This window comes from Hippopotamus amphibius, chromosome 6 (genome assembly GCF_030028045.1).
Source record: "Hippopotamus amphibius kiboko isolate mHipAmp2 chromosome 6, mHipAmp2.hap2, whole genome shotgun sequence".
NCBI lineage: Eukaryota > Metazoa > Chordata > Mammalia > Artiodactyla > Hippopotamidae > Hippopotamus > Hippopotamus amphibius.
The window spans coordinates 9,535,275-9,557,957 of record NC_080191.1 but is presented as its reverse complement, the minus strand read 5'-3'; the positions used below and the strand labels follow the sequence as shown (position 1 = coordinate 9,557,957).

At 35.7% G+C, this 22,683-nt stretch overlaps 1 protein-coding gene across 1 annotated transcript in view; it reads right to left on the bottom strand.

The window, feature by feature from the left end:
• Window positions 1–22,683, bottom strand: part of SNX3 (sorting nexin 3) — a 44,703-nt gene continuing 22,020 nt past the window's right edge. Inside the window, exons 2-4 of the mRNA XM_057740169.1 lie at window positions 7,822–7,917; window positions 2,223–2,347; window positions 1–753 (exon numbers count right to left, since the gene is read on the bottom strand). Of these exons, the coding sequence (XP_057596152.1) occupies window positions 648–753; window positions 2,223–2,347; window positions 7,822–7,917 (327 nt within the window). The 3' untranslated portion in view covers window positions 1–647. The remainder of the gene's footprint in view (window positions 754–2,222; window positions 2,348–7,821; window positions 7,918–22,683) is intronic.

Below are 22,683 nucleotides of genomic sequence, written 5' to 3'. Positions count from 1 at the left end.
TGCATATCAGAAATGCATTTTTATTTTTATTTGAAAACAACTTAAATTTTTAGACAAATGATTTTAGTATATAAATTTGATTTTGTTTTTATACAGAATATAAAGATTTCCCTCACTGATCTTCTATGTGAAGGGTATTACAAGCCTGAAGGGAGATACTTTCTGCATACAAGTGTGTATCTTACGTGTACGGTACTGGAAACCAATGTGTAGCGCTTTCCACACATAAATTAGGTCAAGGGACAACCACGTATTAAAAAGGGGATAAGAGAAATATTCTACTAATCAGATTCAAGAAGCAAACATGACACAAAAACTGCAGGTAAGACCAAGTGAGTAACTTTAGTTAGGACACTGCAGGTTATACTGGAGTAACAGGTTTGTGAAGCTAGAGTGTGCATCACATTAAAACAGCAAGAAAGAGCTATTTATATAGAAAGGCCGGAATGAGGGATTTTTTCACTAAAGCAAATGAACTTCTTGTCAACTGCCAAAACAGAACAGAACAGAGCATGTGAGTGTTAGTATACTGAAGGCAGATCATACCAGGTTTTGTGCTGCATGCTAAGTTAGTCAAGACTTCTTCACTGGTGCATATGAGTCATTAATAGTCATGGAAAGTTTTTTTTGCCCCTTCTTGCCAAATTTCAGGCATGTCTTATTTTAGATGGAGTATAACTTTTATCTATAATTTCATCCTGTAAAAACATATGAAGACAACGTTCATTCTGCGCCAGAGGATGACCAGCGACCCTAGGAATAAAAAATACAAAAATCAGTCCAGTATTTTATAAAAGTGGGGGAGGGGGACCAAACATACACATTTTAAGGTCAGGAAGCATGAACAACTTAGTAATAAATAAGTGTTATTCTGGACTGCCAGTACATTTTCTTTCCTTCGGCTTATAATGGTAATTTAGAAAACATTTAATTACTAGCTTTGCACTGCCTCTGGTGTATGTACCCAATTAGCTTCTTTACGTATTAGTTGGTATATTCGTAAGAAACCTAAATGAATTTTAATGTTAAAAGTGAAACAATGCCATTGATCCTAAGAATCCATTTTAAAGAAGGAAAGGATATAGGATGACAGTTAGAAATACACTAAAGTTCAATAAAAGCCCCAAGTATTAATAAGAAATAGGCACAAATGTCCAAGTTTTTGTTTTTGTTTTGCTTGCTTTTGCTTGTTTCCATCAGACTAAACACAAGATCAGACTGCACAAGCAGACGTTATTTCAGAATTTAGAATCATCCAAGCTAGCACTGCCTTCCCCAAAAACAATGCTCATAAGAAGACAATGAAGGCTGCGTGCTATCAGATAACTAAAAGTTAAGGGCTTTGTAAAACTTTCCCTCTGTTTACCACCACTCACAGATCTTCAAATTACTAGGTAAAAATTAAAGTATTGCTAATAAATAAGCTCACACCAACTGTATTCTCTAGGATTTGACTTTATTTGGTCAAACTTAAGGCCAAATGCACAAGTACGGTGAGCCTTTCCAGGTATAAGTCTTCCTATCATTTTGGCTTTTAAAAAATGGCTATCTTCAGAGAATTCCCTGGATGTCCAATGGTTAGAACTCTGAGCTTTCACTGCTGAGGGCTCAGGTTCAACCCCTGGTTGGGGAACTAAGATCCCACAAGCTGCGTGGTACAGCCAAAACAAAGAAAAAAGGCTATATTTCAAATAGGAATAAAATTAAAAGCTAGAGTTTATTAAAAGTTTCTAAAGTATAAGATAAATGATAGTCTTCTTACATTTTCAAAATATATTTTGCCATGAAAATTTTAAATGTGCACCTTTACACAAGACATGCTGATAATACATCCATCTGCAATCAAACAAAATGATTGCAAGTGTATTGTAAGTTTTATTGTTCATGCTAGAACATACCTTAAATCAGAAGGAATCATAAGTAAAACTACTTTTTAAATGCTGTAATTTAAATGTAATTTGCATAAATTAACTAAGAAAAACAAATACAAAACTTAGGTCAACACAAAGATACTCATATTACTCACTCAAGTGTGTTAATATTTATCACACAATATTCAACTTTTTATATAGTTTCACTTTAAATGATACAAAAAGTTAGGAGATAACAAAAAAGAAAAAGCAGTATTGCAGTTTAGTTTGACATCTAAATTACTAGCAGTCACCTAAAGACATCTCGGAACACTGTTCACTCTTAGACCTTGAGGAACAGAAAGTACTTACTTGTTTATAAACTGCTCCAGCCCTTGCTTCCTTTCTTCAATAAAATTGTCATCAAATATTCCATCATCTCCTCTAAAAGGAAGTTGACGCAAAAATGCTTTTCCAGGGAGTGGGGGGACTACAACCTAAAACAAGATAAAGGGAAGAAAGTACCTGACCGTGCTGGCTGAGTTGGGAAAATTTATAGAGCATAACACGGAGACAAAATATATCTTCACTATGAGAACCAACCCACTGTTAAACTAGTTTAAATATACAGTAAAAGGGAATCAATAAAAATACACTGAAAAATGATTCAATGTTTTGGAGACAAGATAACCAAAATGGCAGAACAGTCCATCAGACCAAAGCTCCTTAATGGCAGGGCCCATAGCTTAATTTTCCTTTTTTTCTGGACTTATCAAAGCACAAGTATACAAAGAGAATAAGGAATACTGAAATAAAGGCTGCCATGCCCCTCAGACAGTTTGATGTCACTTGGGAAAGACAATGCTTTATGACAATAGTAACTGTAGACATCAAACTCTCAATTAAAGAAGTAAAATATTAACAATGTTCTTTCTGGCATGGGCAGATTAGAATTCCGTGGTAAATTTCTTCCACTTCATGCCATTTGCATATAATCTTTCCTACCTGTGTTTTAGATGATGTCAAAATAATCAACAACTCTACTTGTTACCACTCTTCCATTTCCTAGGCTAAGAGACACGTCAACTTTCTCCCAAAAAGTTGACTATCCTATCTTTCCCCAAAGACCATCTCTTCCTTCCCACACTAAAGGAACATCCCAAATTTTCCCTGTCAAAGCCTAACTTTCCTCTAGGGACAAGCTATGACTGATCTCCCTCTTCTAGGAATTATCTGGAACTCAAATATTTGTTTGAATTAAATAGCACCTAGCTATTTATTTCACAGGTTAGTTGGGTTCTCTATCCCAGGATTTCTCAACTATGGCATTATTAACATTTTGAACTAGATAATGTACTGGGGCGAGGGGTTTCCTGTACACTACAGAATACCAATTAAACAGCATCTCAGGCCTATACCCACTAGATGCCGCCAGAAGGCACCCCACAGTTGTGACAATAACAATGGTCTCCAGACACTGTTAAATGTCTCCTGGGGGACAAAACTGCCCCTTGTGGACAACCACCAATCTATCCTATTAATGCCTTCCAATCAAGGACCCTTGTCGCAGGCTTCTTAGAGTTATTTTAAGAAAAGCTGGGTATACAACAGAAGCTAAAATATCTGTTAAACGACTTACCACTTAGGTGAATCCTTATCTTACATTAAAACAGAGAAAAGGTGTGGGCAAACAATTCAAACAAGGAGAAATGTAAATAGAAAACACCAGCAATAAAATTATACATATTATAAGAGGTAAAACCTAAAACCCTTGATGCAGTTTCCATCCTGAAGCAATAATTCAACAAGGTAAAAAAGGGAAAGATCACACAACTTCCTACAGGTCAGCAAAAAACAAAGAGCAAAAAAGAAATACAAAACCAAATGCTCAACATTAATTTTGTAATCGCTTCCTAGCTCTACTCTCCCCAGATGCCCAATGATTATAAGGCATGTAAAGATTTGTCTTTACAAGTTTGCTTTAGCATCCTTAAATCTCTCCCCATATTAGCATTTGTCAACTTCAAGAGTTAAAAAACTAACAGTTGAAAAACAGGGATCATGATCACTAGCTGAGCTCCAGTAGAATCATTACATGATGGGCAGGGAAAAACATCTGTATCTATAAAGCTATTATAAAAAAAGGAATCTAGAATCAGTGCATTAAAGAAATGACCACCATTAATTCAGGGTAGAATTTAGCATGAAATTTAAGATCAAAGATTACTATCTATTATCATCCACAGAGATATATTCTTACTAATACTCAAAATATTCACTGAAATGGATGGTGAGGTTGTAGGCAACAGGATTAATCACCTGCAAAAATCATGAGTGGTTTGTCCAGCTAAGATCCCAAAGCCCTCAACATCAAATTATTTTTGCCTAAGCAGTCTGAAAAGATCTACCTAGAATTCTTACACCAATTTAAAAGTAATGAGTCTGATGATATTGGGGGGGTGGGGGGTAAGAAGTGGACAGGATACCTGGCCAGCATAAGAGTGAAAGCATACTGAAATAGAAGCTACAAGAGTTAACACTAATGACCAGTAAACACAATAAGTGCTACCTAGTTTCTAGTCTAGTCTAGCAGATCTTAATTAAAAGCACTAATATATAAATAAAACAACCTGATTAATTGTTCTTAGCAACACCCTAATGTAAATACAACTTTCACATAGGTTAAATGCCCAAATTATCTGGTCTAATGTTGAAAGTGAAGTATTGTGCTTCAAAGGACATCAAGTGAAAACAATCCACAGAGCGGGAGAAGATTTTTGCAAACTGTACATCTGATAAGGGACTTATAAGAGGTTTTTTTTTCTTTGGTTTTTTTTTTTTTTTTAAATATATTCTAGGATCTGAAAAAAATTTCTCCACAGAAGATACATAAATGGCTAAGTATGTGAACAGGTGATCGACATCATTAGCCATCAGGAAAATGAAAACCACAATGAGACACCGCTTCACACACACTAAGAAAGCTGTGATGAAGAAATCAGATAATGTTAAATACTAGTGAGGGTGTGGAAAAAAGTGGAACCTTCATACATTGTTGGTGGAAATGTAAAAATGGTACAGCTGCTTTGGAAAACAGTCTGGGAGTTCCTCAAAAGGTTAAACAGAGTCGTCATATAGCTGTAAATCCATTCGTAGGTATATACCCAACAGTTACAAACACGTGTCCATACAAGATCCTGTACATGAATGTTCACAGCAGTACTGTTATTTTTAAAAATATTTATTTGGCTGTGCTGGGTCTTCGTTGCGGCAGGCAGGCTCTTAGTTGAGGCATGTGGGACCTAATTCCCTGATCAGGGATCGAACCCACCCTCCCTGCTTTGGGAGCAAGGAGTTTTAACTACTCGACCACCAGGGAAGTCCCACAGCAGCATGATTCACAGTAGTCAAAAAGCAGGAACAACCCAAATGTCTGCCGATGATAAATGGATAGATAAAATGTGGTATATCCATACAAAAGAATATTTGGGGGCAATAAAAAGAAATGAAGTAGTGATTAACAATACAATAGGATGAACCTTGAAAACATGCTCGGCGAAAGACGCCAGATACAAAAGACTACATATTCTATGCTTCTATTTATATGAAGTGCCCAGAACAGCCAAATCCGCAGAGAAAGATGATTAGTGGTTGTTTTTTAGGCTGGGTGAGGAGAAATTGGTAGTGATTACTAATGGACACGGGGTTTCTCTTAAAAAGTGACTGCAATGTTCTAAAATTGACTATAGTGATGGCTGCACAATTTTGTGAATATATTAAGAACCACTGAATTGCACACTTTAAATTGGTTAATTGTATGGCATGTGAATTATGTCAATAAAGCTGTCACTAAAAAAAGTGATGTATACATTCATGAAATGCTTATTAAACACGCCAGTGTGCCAGGTGCTATGTTAAGCAAAGCCAAAAGCCTATCAAGACACTTCCATAATCAGACAGAAAAAGACAAACACTGTATGATCTTATATGTGGAATCTAAAAGAGTCAAACTCACAGAAACAGAGAGTAGTAGATTAGCGGTTTTCAGGGGTTGAGGGCTGGGGGAAATGGGGAGATACTCGTCAAATGGTACAAACTTCCAGTTAAAAGATGAGTAGATTCTGGGGATCTAATGCACAGCATGGTGACCGCAGTGAACAAGATTGTACTATGCTCTTACAAGTTGCTAAGAGAAACAGATCTTGAATGTGTGGTAACACCACCACCAACAAAACAAACAAAAACCCCTATGTGAAGTATTAGATGTATTAACTGACCTTATTATGGTAATAATTTCACAATATATACATATATGAAATCATTGTGTTATATAAACAATGTTATTTGTCAATTATATTTCAATAAAAGTGGGGGAAAATGTTATTTCTGTTATGAACTAAGTTTTCAATATACATGTGGTCAGTTTCTAAATTCTCTGACATTCTGCTAACCTATTTGCCCATCCCTAAAGCAATACTACATTGTTTTAATTACTATAGCCTTAACATATGCTTTGATGTCTGCAAGTGCTAACTTACTGGTAAAAATAATTTCTGCTGTTCTTGAGCTTTCTCTGACTCTATAGCTCTATATAAATCTGCAGGTTAATAAAGAACTCCATTAAGATTTCTATTAGAATTTTACAAATTTATAAATAAGTTAGGAGATACCACCTTATTTCTGTCAGGCCTATGCTAAAATGCCACCTCTAAGTGAGGCCTTCCCTTGATTATCCTATATGAGAGCAGCTCTCCTGGCACTCCCTATTTCCCTTAGTTTAATTTTGTTTTTTAGAGCCTATTGCCATCTGACATATTATATATCTTACTAATTTTTTTCTGGTCTCCCTTCACTACTACCCCAACTTACCCAATAAATTGCAATAAAAGTGGGAACCCTTTGTTAGTTCATAGCTCTATCTGCAACTCACAGAACATACAGAATGAGCTCTCAAATGTTTATACAGTAAATGAATCTTCAAAAGTGAATATTCCAAACCAGGAATGTAGTATTTCTGTTTATTAAGGTCATCTTTTTGTCTTTCAATGAAGTTTTAAAGTTTTCTTTACATGGGTTTTATATTTCCAGTTTTACCTATAAGTATCTTATACTTGGATATTCTTTTAAGTAAAATTGTTTTCCCATTTTTGATGGAATGCTGTGATTTGTGTATGTTGCTCCTGTATCCAGCCACATTTATCTGGTTAAGATTTTCCTTCCTTTTCTACCTTAGCATGCTTCAGAAGCAAGCACAAGTTAGCCTTAACCTACTCCTGGGCTCCTACTATACCCACTTCTTATCCTACTACACTCTAGTCACAAGATAACTTTTTGTCATTCTGACATAGGGCTGAAATAAGAGACACTAGAATGAGAACTTGTTCTATTTTGCAGCCAAAGCCACCAAATTTTCTTCTAAGAGAAGACAATTCTACCGGGATATATAACTCTTCTAAAACTGCAGTAGACCAACAGCAGATCACAGTCACCATTTAAAAAGCTAATCTGAGGAATATCAGCACCTATCACGCAGAATAAGGTAAGGTTTATGAAACTTCTGTTATATGTAAATGTGTGATGATTAAAAAAAATGTATTGAGTCAGTAAAAAAAAATTGGAAATACACTGACAGAGATGTACTGAGGAAGAGAAATTTAGCAAGGGGTAGGGGGAAGGTGGAACAGGAAGATGGGGGAAAAGAAGGAAGCAGTAGCAAGAAAGTTCTAAGTGTTGTCTAAGTGTGAGTCAGCAAAGGCCTCAAATGGGCCACTGAAGTCGACATGAGAAGGAAAAGTTCTAAGGAAAAACTACACACGTCCCCTGTCTCCTATGAAGTAAAATGAAATTGAACTATTTGGAGAAAAAAAAAGTTTGCTTTTAATCACTTTATTCAAGATAATTGCCCTGAGAGGTCTTAAACATTAAAATTTGGAATGTTTTGCTTTAAAGTCACATTACAAATAATTCTTACCTTGCTCTCTCTTTCTAATTCACTCCGCAGCCATTCAAAGTCACTGTATCTTCTTCTAACAGTAGATTCCTTCAGCTTGAAAATAGGCAGATTTGTCTGAAACAAACAAAAAAATCACTCCTAAGTTGAAGCATGTCACAGGCACTTCAAAAAGTGGGAGTGGGGGGAAGGATCTGTTTGTCAGATTGATAACATGGCAAGCCCAGTTACCTTAAGATAAGAAAATCATAAAGTTATTAAGATGACATTTTAGGGACTTCTCTGGTGGCGCAGTGGTTAAGAATCCACCTGCCAATGCAGAAGACACGGGATTGAGCCCTGCTCCAGGAAGATCCCACATGCCACTGAGCAACTAAGCCCATGCGCCACAACTATTGAGCCTGCACTCTAGCGCCCATGAGCCACAACTACTGAAACCTGCGTGCCTAGGGCCTGTGCTCCACAAACAAGAGAAGCCACCACAATGAGGAGCCTGCGCAACACAATGAAAAGTAGCCCCCACTCACCGCAACTAGAGAAAGCCTGTGTACAGCATCGAAAACCCAACACAGCCAATAAATAAATAAATAATAAAATTTATTTTTTAAAAAATGACATTTTACCTTTAATAAAACTTGGCTGTTTAAAAAGTATGTTATTTATACTAGAATATGACTTAAAATGCAAGTTTGTATATATGCTTTTGGATGTCATTCTGCCTGAGGTCAGTTACTTAAATACAGGTCAGTTTTTCTATTTCAGTAAGCTCTAAAAATGTCAGGAGTGAGATGAAGCTAGCTCTGATTGCTATACAGTTTAGTACACAATGCTCACAGGGGAAACAGACCTTAACTACCTTGAAATGAAATACAAAATATTTTGTATTTATGACTAGATCAGATGTTTTATAATCAAAGAATAAAAGATTATTCTTAATGGTTGTCTTAAAAATGGATGGACCTAGAGACTATCATACAGGGAAGCGAGTCAGAAAGAGAAAAACAAATGTCGCATAGTAACACATACGTGCGGAATACAGAAAAATGGTATAAATAACTGGTGTGCAAGGCAGAAATAGAGACACAGATGCAGAGAACAAACATATGGACACCAAGTGGGGAAAGCAGGGAGTGTTGGGGGGGAATGAATTGGGAGATTGGGATTGCCATATATACATTACTAACAAGAAAAAAAAATCAAATTGTACACTTTAAATATATGCAGTTTATTGTATGTCAACTGTATCTCAACAAAAGTTCTTAAAAAAAAAAAATGCCAGAAAACAGCAGGGAAAGAGTGCAATGCATTCTTACTACCAATAGGAAATTAGGAGTCATACACATAAGGTTCATCTATCCAGAGCTCACAGGCTGAGGGCAAGTTGAGGAACTGAAAACACAATGCCCAGTACCTTGAGGTTACATGGGAATGGAAGACTATTCTTTACAAGAACGCAAAGCCTACTTCTGTCAAATTCTAAACTTAAAGTAACAAGAAAGATTTCTGTTATCTTTTACTGATCCTAAAGAGAAAATATACTACCAAATACAATTTAAAATGGTTTATGATTGAGGACTATTAGCAGAAGCTATATACCACTACAAATTTTATAATCAAGGATAATTTAAAATGCACATAATATCATAAAGTTGGTAGGAAACAAAAATGACCTAACACAATTAATGTCATACCATACTGAAAATGCTATTTATTGTATTACTATTTTTTTAATTATTTATTTTTGGCTGCATTGGGTCTTTGCTGCTGCACATAGGCTTTCTCTAGCTGCGAGCAGGGGCTCCTCTTCATTGTGGTGTGCAAGCTTCTCACTGTGGTGGCTTCTCTTGTTGCTGAGCATGGGCTCTAGGTGCGTGGGCTCAGTAGTTGTAGCTCGTGGGCTCTAGAGCAAAGGCTCGATAGTTGTGGCGCACAGGCTTAGTTGCTCTGAGGCACATGGGATCTTCCCAAATCAGGGCTCGAACCAGAGTCCCCTGCATTGGCAGGCGGATTCTTAACCACTGCACCATCAGGGAAATCATGAAAATGCTATTTAATACTATACACTCTCAGATTATATTTTGTCCTTTATTCGGTCTTTGCACTTGTAGAATGGCAAACTGTTTTAAAACCAAAAAGAAAATGTGCCGGAAGGAACGACTGGCTTCTTCCAGGATCATTCATCATCATGTAAAATTCACTCCTAAGAAAATTCCAATCATTTGTTAAATTCAATGCCAACAGTAAGTGTCATTCAGCAAAAGAAAAGCTTTTTATTCAAGACCTTAAACGCATTTTGCAGTGGTTTCAATTTTTTCCAACGTGTATTAACTTCTCTATGTTGTATACCTTATAGCCTGAAATCTTCTACAAATGCTATTGGGCATAACACTGTATAGGTTTCAAGCATGAAACCAAATCTCACAGGAGGTTTAAAAGCACTTGAATTTTCTTTCCCAGGTAACCACATTTGTTCATTGTATTAATGACTAAGAGCAAAACTGCACCTAACAAGACTCTTATTATACTAAAAGTCAAGCTTATATTTAGAGATGCTGGCTTGCTGTACAGAGGGGTATTCTCATTCCCCACAGGGAATAAAATTAGGTCCCCTGGAGAGCAGGATGGTAATTCCCAGAAAGAAAGCACTGGATTATTTCTCTCTAATTTCACCCATTGGCTTTTTAACCAAGTTCACCCTTCCGCATTAAAATATTAAGTCTTTGTAAGTGTCTAAGATAGAAAGGCCTTTACAGAATTGAGTGTTTTCTGCAGGTGAGATTTTACATTTTGAACTCCCTCCTCTCAAATTACTTTACAAAAGGGATTAGCTGCTCTCTTTATTCAATATGTTAAGATCAAGCTTGTGAAAAGAGTTCCCTAAGAATTTTCATACTTATGGGTACGGAAGTCTATAAAGTTAATCTCTGAAACAACATATCAAGCTTACAGGTACAACGTTGAGGGAAGAATGCCAATTCAGCTCATCTTACCTCCATTTTCCCTTTTGAACTTTTGACACAATCATGATTATATCTGATTCACTTTAATAGATGGGTAGTGGGAGGGAGAAAAAGTTCATTTCTTTCTATGATAAACTATAGTTTGCTAGATTATATATTAAAAAAGGATCATGGTTAGCTTAAGAAAATTTCATAATTTTCTCAGCTAGCTATAATTTCTCTTCATATGAGGACTGCTTTTGAGTTTTGATAAAGTCACATCAAGTAATTCTTAGAGCTACTTGCCCATTACATTTAGAGTGGTAAGCGTGCCTGTTAACTTCTCCCTGATAATCACAAGGTCTTTCAATTCAACTTGATCAAAATATAAATAAAAGACGATGAGGTTTTTTGTGTTTAAGCCACTGAACTATCACTGTTGATTACAAACTCTCATGATTTGTCACTTTCAACTTATTTAACCCTTATAAAATATTCTATTTTGGGTTTCTAAAGAGAAAAAAGTAAGGATAATTTTTTTCCCCTACAATTTTGGGAGGATTCAACTATTGTTACAGTTTAAGAGCATCTATGAAAGAGCACAGTGCTAGATAAGATGCGGAATATAATGATGAGTAAGATGCAGTCCTGGCCCTTGTGAAGCTTATAATATATTAGGTTATAAATAAGCATATAAAAAGTTAATTTACATAGTTAAAAATACGATACACCATAAACAAAAACAAAGTTGAAAAACCACAAACTGCAGACAAATATCTGCAATATAAAACAAAGGAATAATTTCATTAAAATGTAAAGAACTTAAAAACTAATGAAAGATAAAGATGAATAACCTGGCACAAACAGGCAGAATACAGAAAGCCTATGTCAACAGTGTCCAACTTCACTCACACAAGAAATGCCAGTCAAAACAGTAAGACCCCATTTTCTCTTTTTTTTAACTGAAGTTTTTATTTAAATATTAACTTCAACTTTTTTTTTTTTAAATTTAAGCTCTTTATTGGAATATAATTGCTTTACACTGTTGTGCCAATTTTTGAGGTACACCAAAGTCAATCAGCTGTATTTATACATATATCCCCACCCTCCCGAGATTCCCTCCCACCCTCCCTATCCTGGCCCTCTAAGTCAACACCCACCATCGAGTTTGTCTCCTTATGTTATGCAGGAACTTCCCACGAGCTATCTATTTTACATTTGGTAGTGTATATATGTCAGTGCTACTCTCTCACTTTGTCCCAGCTGCCCCATTGCCCCCCACCCCCACCCTGTGTCCTCAGGTCCGTTCTCTACATCTGCACCTTTATTCTTGCCCTGTCACTGGGTTCATCAGTTCCATTTTTTAAGATTCCATATATATGTGTTAGCATACGGTATTTGCTTTTCTCTTTTTGAATTACTTTGCTCTATATGACTGACTCTAGTTCTATCCACCTCATTACAAATAACTCAATTTCATTCTTTTTATGGCTGAGTAATATTCCATTGTATATATGTGCCACATCTTTATCCATTCATCTGTTGATGGGCATTTAGGTTGCTTCCATGTCCTGGTGACTGTAAATAGTGCTGCAATAAACATTATGGTACATGTTTCTTTTTGGATTATGGTTTTCTCTGGGTATATGCCCAGTAGTGGGATTAGTGGATCCTATGGTAGTTCCATTTTTAGTTTTTGAAGGAACCTCCAAACTGTTTTCCATAGTGGCTGTACCAACTTACATTCCCAACAGTGCAGGAGGGTTCCCTTTTCTCCACATCCTCTCCAGCATTTATTGTTTTCAGTTTTTTTGATGATGGCCATTTTGACTGGCGTGAGGTTATACCTCACTGTGGCTTTGACTTGCATTTCTCTAATGATTAGTGATGTTGAGCATCTTTTGATGTGTTTGTTAGCCATCTGCATGTCTTCTTTGGAGAAATGTCCATTTAGGTCTTCCACCCATTTGTGGACTGGGTTATTTGCTTTTCTGGTATTAAGCTGCATGAGCTGCTTGTATATTTTGGAGATTAATCCTTTGTCAGTTGCTTTGTTGGCAAATATTTTCTCCCATTCTGAGGGCTGTCTTCTAGTCTTGCTTATGGTTTCTTTCGCTGTGCAAAAGCTTTTAAGGTTCATTTGGTCCCATTTGTTTATTCTTGATTTTATTTCCAGATCCCATTTTCATTTATCAGACAGGCAAGTATTAAATTTTAACACTCAATGATGGTGAAGATAGACAGGCATCTAAAAAACTTGCTGACAATAGTGAAAACTGGTACAACCTTTAAGGAGAGCATTTTGGTGATATCTATCACTTTTTTTAAATGCATACATCTTTTGAGCCAACAATTGCACCAGGAATTAATACTACAAATATCTCCACATATGCAAAAAGGTATTAGTGCATAGAAATTTACTTTAGCATCATTTATGTAATAGCAAAACAACAAGAACAAAAACAATAAAAAACCATACACATACACAAAACCCCCAGAAAACTAAAAATCTTATTAAACTGTTACAAATATAAAATGAAATATTATACATTTGCATTAAAAAAAAACCATAAAGGAACTGATTGATTTTGTTAGTATTCTTTTAACACATGGAGTCAGCCATACTAGAGGAAGACAGTGTGAACTACAAGCAGAGAAGAAAGAAGTATATTTAGGATGTAATTCTTATATATTCTAAACCATAGGTGATAGGAAATAAAACTGAAAAGCCTAAATGTCTGGCTAAGGTATCTCCCTGTGAGCACTAGGAGTTAATAAACATCTCTAAACAGGAAGATATCTTTAAATAAATAAAAAAAAAAAGAACATAGAAATTATTACAAATTCAACAGATTAGCTACATGTACTACTAAGGGGCAGCATGAAAACAGCTGGTTCATTCTCATCACACAAAAAGCATTTTTTTTTTTTGGTAACTATGTATGATGCCGGATATTAACTAGACTTACTGTGGTGATCATGTCACAATGCATACAAATATCAAATAATTATGTTGTACAACTGAAACTAATGTAATGTTATATGTCAATTATTCCTTAAAAAAAAAGGTTGGTTCTAGTTACTTTTAAGTTTTATCTGCTTGAAGAATATAGAAAAGAGACAGACAACTGAGGCAAATTATAGCAAAAATTCTTTAAAGGTTTTCTTTTGGATATCATTTGAAATGCTTTTGACTTAGAAAATAAAGTGCTGAATTCTGAAATTAAATGTAAACCAGACTTAACTATGGTTAACCTAAGATGACTAAAACTTTTGAAACTTAAAAGGCAAGATTTAGTATATTCTTATCCTTACTTTCATATTTTCCTCCTAATTTTAAGAAAAGTTGCTCTATGTATAAAATAGGTAACTAATAAGAAAAATTTTATGCCCCCCTCCACCCCCCCTAGGGACTTCCCTGGTGGTCCAGTGGGTAAGACTCCATGCTCCCAATGCAGGGGGCCCGGGTTCGATCCCTGGTTTGGGAACTAGGTCCCACATGCATGCCGCAACTAAGAAGTCCGCGTGCCACAACTAGGAGCCCACATGCTGCAGCAAAGATCCTGTGTGCTGCAACTAAGACCTGGAGCAGCCTAAATAAATAAATAAATAAATATTTAAAAAAGAAAAAAAGAAAAGTTGCTCTAGTTAGAAACCACTATTTTCCTCTAGCTATGGTTCATTTTACCTAACAGGTAAAACTGTCAAACAGCCATCTGTATGAAATAACAGTATTTGAGGAACAGTGACCAGAGGCAGGCAAGATCAGAGACAAGCAAAACTAAAGTCCATCATTAGGCAAGAGCCATAAACTAAGACACAGCAGTCAGCTATTTGTGTAGGTATGTGTTACTAGCAAATGCTGAAGGTGAGCTTAAATAATAACCTTGGTCTATTTTAGACTTTTCAATTTCATTTGTGGAGTTATGAATGTTCTGTAAAGCAAAGACAGAGGCTCCTATAAATATTTGTATCAACTTTTGTCATATATACAAGAAAATGCAAATTAACAATAATTTAAAGCTCTGTCAGGTCTATGGCTCAAATTAATATTTAAAAAGCAGATAATTATAATCATCTGCCCCTCAAAAAGTTAAGTTGGTTGCCTAGAACCCATAAAGTCTATAAAAACTATTGTATTCCACATTCAAAATATGCTTTTAGTAACCATTATAAGCCAAATACTAGTTAAATGTCACCACTACTTAATAACATTTCTTTGGAAAATTATAAAATAGATTACCTGTTTTTAACAAGGGAGGCAAAAGCTGAGAATGCAAGAGTGTTCAGTTCTGGCACTGAAAGGAGCTTTTAAAGTCATACCTAAATATGGATGACCTAAAAACGTCAATCCAAAATCTCTACTCCATATCCTATTCCTACTACTGAAATTAAAAGGCGTCTTCTTCAACCTGGTTATGCTTCAGAATCACCTGGATAGTTTAAAACAATTTCTTAAATGAAGAAAACACACATAGAGAAAACTGCAAAAATAAATTGAGGGTACAGCTCAATAAGTTTTCCAGTGGTAGAAATCTGGGTAGAACAGAATCGAACCGAACCAAACCAAACCAAACCAGTTCTGAGGGCTACCTCAGATCAACTAAATCAGTTTCTAGGGGAATGGGCCCTTTAAAATAGCCCCCCAAATGATTAAAACACAAGTTTAGAAACTAATACCATACCACATCTGACTGGTTTGAAGGATCATACAACAGGCAGCTAAAGCAGTGCTTAGGGGGAAATTTATAGCTATAAATGTCAGCATTAAAAAAGAAGAAATATCTCAAATTAATAGCCTAACTTTCCACCTTAGTAAACTAGAAAAAGAACTAAGCATACAAGTAGAAGGAAAGAAATAATAAAGATCAGAGTGGAAATAAATGAAATAGAGAAAAGAAAAACAAAATAAATATATAAATAAAAACAACACAAGGAAATGGCAGGCTTCAATCAAATTTGAGATTCTTTTTAATATCTTGTTTCACAAAACTTTTGACACGCATACTATTCCTTCCATGGGAGAACAAAATCAAGTCAGTAACCCTTTCTCATTCTTATCTTCAATTCTCAGATTCATTCAGTATAAAAGTACACACTTTCCAACATTCTATATTATGACAGTGATTAGAAATACAGTTTCTGTCTAGGTTCAAATTCCAGCAATGCTACTTAGCTATGTGACTTGAGAAAATTAATCTGTTTCTCTACCTGATCATCTATAAACTGGGGATAATAATGAGAAAGTATATTGAAATAGATGGTTTACAAGTTAAACTAACCTGGATGACTTCTTTCCTACTACTTAGGAAATCATACAAAATAATTATTTTGAAATAAATTAGACTTGTAATACTGGAAGACCATGTTCTTGTAATCCTATCTCATACAGTTTTTGTAGCAATTAAATGAGGTAATACAAAGAGACATGCTTAGAACTGTACCTCAAACACAATAATTGCACCGTAAGTTTATTTCTTTGTTTTTCTTACATTATCCCTTTGGTGTCTTTTTAAAACTTAGCAAAAAGTTCTACTATTATAATATTCTCCTATACCTTTATCCAGTTGTTATTATTGTTAAATTTTTTTTCTTTATATATATTCTACACATGGTTATTTTGCTCAACCATCTGAGAATAAACTGCAGATATCATAGCCCTTTTTTTACCAATGAGTGTGCATTTCCTAAGGACATTTTCTTATATAACCACAGAACAAGGACCAGATACAATTCATTTAACACTGACCTACAGTCCATATTCAAATTTTACTAGCTGTCATAGTATCCTTTATAACCTAAAAAAACAAAAACAAAAAAACAACAGAAAAAAACAAAAACAGAATCCAATTAAGAATCAAGCAGTGTCTCATTATTACTCTCTTTTTTAATGATTTGACATAAAACAAAGATAACAAATTCTTTACAAGATTCACACTGGTAACAAACTGGTTAAGGAATGTCATTAGTTCAGAGTATTTAAGCTTAACACTGCACAAGGAAAATTCAAAATGCCCATAAATATGACAATTCAAAAGACGAAAGATACTTGATAAGAGACTTCCCTAAATTTGACAAGCCCAAAAATCTACATGACATTACAAATAATAATATATGACACTTTTTTCTCTAAACTATCATTAGTAAAGAACAAAATTTTATCCTCCATACTGGAGGAAAGAATGTAATTGTTTTTACATTTTCTATGTAAAATACTACAAAACTGCTGTCATATGTAGAAGTGATGAATGAGTATGCAGCAAAAAACCTCAAAAAATACAGAATAGTGTTAGGCAGTCAGTAAAATTATGTTAATTTCTGAATTCTGTGATGTCAGTAATATTCTGCAGTTTTCTTTTTTTAACTGAAGTATAGTTGACTTACAATATTATATTAGTTTTCAGGTGTACAACATAGTGATTCAAAATTTTTATAGAGTATACTCCATTTGTTATTTTAAAACACTATCTTCTCTGTGCTGTATAATATATCCTTGTAGCTTATTTATATTATATACACCTTGTTATCTCTTTAGTCTCCTTCAATCTAGAGCAATCCTCCTGCCCTTCTGCCATTTAAGACACTGACAATTTTAGAGCGTACAGGCCAGATATTTGAGATACATTATACACGTTTGTCCTTTTCCTCATGACCAGATTCATTTTTATCAGGAATGTTCCTCATGGAAGGAATGTTGAAGTTGTCTCAGTGCCCCACATCAGAAAGCATGTGATGTCAGCTTGTCCCATCATTGGATCACTTGGTTAAGGTGAGGTCAGCTAGTTTTCTCCCATGTAAAGTTATCTTTTTCCCTCTTTATTAGTGAGGTTTTTTTTTTTTTATTCTTGCACTTACCCTTCATAATAAGATTTAGAGCCATTTGGAATTTACCCAGTTAAATTCAAAACTTACAGAACTGGCAGAGCACACAATGAATTCTTCTTGGAGAATTCACATTTTTAGGTGAAGTTATTTGCCTGAATTTAATCATTAGGAGAGAGACCGCCTTACCGCAGGAAAGCCCTACTCTGCCAAATACAGTGTGAACATGAAGATGCGTACGTACATTATGTTCACAATTTGTTGATTCAGAAAAATTAAGACACATAGTCTGCTTGGCTAGAATGAAGGCATGGGTATTTTTTACTTGTCCTATGCAAAATTCAGGGCAACTCTCAAGCTTCTGCGTAGCTTATGAAAAGGTGATGGACTAATCATTATATAAGAAACCTGGGACATTCAGGAAACTAGAAAAGAACAAGACTAACCACTTGAAGAGAACTGTTCAATATTACTTTCCTAATAATATACCAGAAACAAAACTCCAAAGGGATGAAATGTTATGAGAGATGCCTATATGCCTGATACTCTTTTATTTAAATGTATTTACAGAACTATTCCTGCAAAAGTTATACTTCAGACATCCAATTCAGGTCATTGCCTCTTGGGTAAGACAAATAATGATAGTCTCAACAGAAAAAAACAGCTCGTTAGTACATACAAATTCAGACTTTCTTCACTATTTAGCCATCTTTGCCACTCATTGCCTCTTGGGTAAGACAAATAATGATAGTCTCAACAGAAAAAAACAGCTCGTTAGTACATACAAATTCAGACTTTCTTCACTATTTAGCCATCTTTGCCACAAACTACCTGCTTACAGTTAAAATTTTGACATGGGCACTGTCTATTTTTTTGATACTGCAAAATTTGTTACATGCAAAAATGTGACAGTTTCCAGGAATATTGGATGCTGTAGCTTCTACCAAAGATAGCTGGTATAGGTGACAAGGAACCATAAACTTAATCAAAAGTACAAACATTTACAGTTCTAGCCAATCTTGTTCACAATCTCCAAAACGCTCAAAACTGACTCAGTGAATTACCACAATTCCTGCCTTGTTACTTGATGTGGTACATTGGTGGTACTGAAGGCTACTGTTCTACCCAGAAAAAATGCAACTGACGGGACAAGACACTCGCCCATCATGCAAAACTTGAAATCTAGTTTCTAATCTAGTTACAGCCCAACCCCCAGACATGCAGAACTGGAATGGATTCTTTTGTGATTTAGTACCCATCAACCATGTCAAGCCAGTACAGTAATTCAGGACAAATACATTACTTTCCCCACCTCATTTCTTCTTTCAGTTTTTAAGAGCCTATGGACTCTACTGTGTATCCACTCAGCGAGGTTTTTTTTGTGTGCAGGCAGCTTAAGTTCACAGGAAGAAATAAGGTTCTGATATGTTTAGAGTTCACACTTTAAAACAGAACAAAATAAAAATTTCAAGCATGTGATAAAAATATTGATTTTTATAATACAGTATTGCTTTATAAATATAGATGGAAAAGCTATAAACTTTACTGGTCTTTGGTGCATCCAGAGAGGGATAAATACTTTGCCATTTGTAAATTAGAAATCCAAATTCTCTTTTGTTATAAAAGTCCACTACATGAGGCAAGTGTATCAATATGTGTGTTTATACTGCTTGATTTAAAATACAATTAACACATCAAGTTAAGAATTAGACCCACCAAGTGGTATATCTCAGGCACACCCCACAAAGGCTTGAGTCCTGTGATCTGGACTATATGCCTGATACTCTTAAACTGCTATTTATTATAAAACAGAAACCAGTCATTTCCCACAAGGTATTCCTAATCACATAGGGTAAAATTATCAGGAATCAAAACGGACATTATATACTAAAGAACAGATTGTGAAAGCATAGTGTAGACTCTAAAACAAGTGCTCCCTTCACGTCCAAGCAGAAGAAACGGCCTCCAAAAAGCTAGGTCTTACACACTTACACAGGCTGACCTATTAAAGTCAGCAGCTCACAGATACCCCATATGTAACTTGATTATCACTGATAGCCAAGCAGTAAACCAAGCCTCCAAATGTGGTCACCTGAATATAGCTTAACAATAGATATTAGAAAAATGTTTATTAGGTGTTTCTAGTATTTCTTCAGATAGTGTCATGTGTACATTTGAAAAAAGAGACTGGCAACGACATCAAAAGTATACTCAACAGACCATACCCTATTCAACCAATCCTAAGAGATGTAAATGGATGCCTCACTACAGTTCTCATTAAAAGGTTGTATTTCTCCAAATATCTACATCTTGAGATAAAGGATAAGCTGAGAAGTGCTTAAGCTATTACCTCGCCCTTCAGTACTTTTGATACTTGTTTTACCCAATCTGGAACAGCATGAATAACTGGAGATATGGTTTATAACCTAGATGAACTCTAAATATGGCTTGGGAGAAGTCATTTAAGTGAAGAATAAGCTTTTAGTCTGGAGAACCTTTGAAATGTAGATCGTCATTAAGCCAAGGTATTTGGTTTAGTCTCTTTCTTTTTTTAAAAAAATAAGGACGTGGCCTTCCCGTGATACAATTTCCTGTTATTTTAAAAGAAGTAATCTTTACAGTATAATTTCTGAAACAGCAGAGAAGAAATTACCTAGACTGGTTTAATGCATAAACCAAGTAATTCCACATACTCTTCCCACTTGGTCCATATTCTTCATTTGTGCATGGCAACAGGATTCATTTGTGAGCTCATGCCAAGTTTTCAATGAGCAACCTTAAATGGAATTGTGCAGTAATAATTCTACTGTAAAGGCAAATTTGTTCTTAATAGTTCATGAACACTTACATAATCCTACAGGCTTCTGCTGAAAGAAAACTGCCTATTAAGAGCATAAGATCTTTTCTGAACAATTTTTACAGTGCAAAATTACTTTCTATCTCTTTCCAACTTGCCTAATTGTAAGAATCGCCTCAAGAGGTTTTAAACACACTTTCATCCTCACACACTCCAAGTGCCCTCATCTAGAGAATCTCATTCAAATTAATATGGGTTGGAATCCAAACGTCAGTATTTTTAGGTGATTCTAAGGTGCAACCAGGGTCAAAAACCACTGTCCTAGACTTATTAAATGTGAAACAGGGTAGGGGGGACTCGGGAATCTGTATGATCACCAGTGATTCTAGTTTAGCCAGGACAGATATGGGCAATATTTCACCTCCTCAAGGATAGTGATTTGGAACTAACACTAAGAGAACACTGAACTGGAAATGGGATGCAAAGTCACTATAAGTAAAACTATAATGTAGAAACCACTGAAAGAATATTAATTAATAAGCTCTTTTCAGTAAGTATATTCTAACCTTCTATATATGCACTACCAGGCACATATGGACTTCAGAGATCTAAAAAAGACATCCTCCTTAAGAGATATTTATAGCATAAAACTGGGAGGTGGAAGGTGGAGAGCAAAGTAGTCTTCCAAGATTTATTACCTTTAGCAGTTACAACCATAATTCATCATAAACTTTTATTGTTAACATACAAGAGTGGAAACCTGCACTAGAGTAATCAGAGTAGAAATGAAACAGACATAAAACATACACAAATGGGACTTCCCTGGTGGCACAGTGGTTAAGAATCTGCCTGCCAATGCAGGGGAAACGGGTTCGAGCCCTGCTCCAGGAAGATCCCACATGCCATGGAGTAACTAAGCCCGTGAGCCACAACTATTGAGCCTGGGGTTTAGAGCCCATGAGCCACAACTATTGAGCCCATGTGCGGCAACTACTGAAGCCCAGGCACCTAGAGCCCATGTTCCACAACAAGAGAAGCCACCGCGATGAGAAACCGGCACACAGCAACAAAGAGTAGCCCCCACTTTCCACAACGAGAGAAAGCCTGTGCACAGCAAAGAAGACCCAACATAGCCAATAAATAAATAAATAAATAAATAAATTTATTTAAAAAAACACACAAATGAATACATTAGCTTAAGTCTGCACGGTAGGCTCATAAAAAGTACGCTTACTCCTCCCCACAGAAAAGAGAACAATGGTACATGCTCATTTACAGACAGGTCATTTTGATATATGCCTGACCCTTGACCAACAGCGGGGGTTAGTGACACTGACCCTGCTGAGAGCTGAAAATCCAGGTATAGTTTATAGCTGGCCCTCCAAATACACGGTTCCTCCATATCTGTGGTTCTGCAACCACGGATCCTGCAGTACTGTAGTATTTACTAGTGACAAAAATCCGCGAATAAGTGGACCTGTGCAGTTCAAACCCATGTTGTTCAAGGGCCAACTGTATATCCTTTCAGACTTTTACATATACAAACTTTATTCTTATTAAAAATATTAGCTTCTCATTTGATATGAATAACATGATTGTATACAGACATCATCTACATGATAGTATAGTACAATGGTTAATGCAAGCTCTGGAACCAGACAATCTGGTTTTAAAATCCCAACTCAGGCATTAATCAGCTACCTGACTGTGGGCAAAATGCTACGGGTGAGAGCCAGATGAGGCCTTAATACAGATCCAGGGAATTGATATACTTTCCTTAAAACACATCCCTAAAGGTAAAATTACTGGGCCAAAAGCTATGAATGTCAAGGCTTCAAAATGTCCTTCAGAGAGGCTACTTTGCTGTACACTGAGGAGGTACACAACTGTAGTAGGCTATTACTTTGGTGGCCTACAATAAACAATGTCTCTTGGTATCTTTCTTTCTGTATCCTCTCCCATATCAGCTTGGCCATGTGACTGCCTTTGATCAATGGTATATTAAAGCAAATACTTATTAATTACAATAGGGCTTGTCCTCTTGGAACACTTCTTCATAATGACATTGTCTCTTGGAACTCAGCCACCATTATTCTATTAGAAATCTTAACTATCTACATGGAGGAAAACTCCAGACCTGATCAACAGCCCCAGCTTATCTCCCAGACGGTAGGCAGCACCAACTTCCCAGCTAGCCATATGACTAAGTCATCTTAGAAATAAATCCTCCAGCCCCAATCAAGCTGCTCCAGCAGATATCAAGGAGAACAGAGATAGCTGTCCCTTCTAAGATCTGACCAACTGTAGACCTTTGATAAAGTGAAT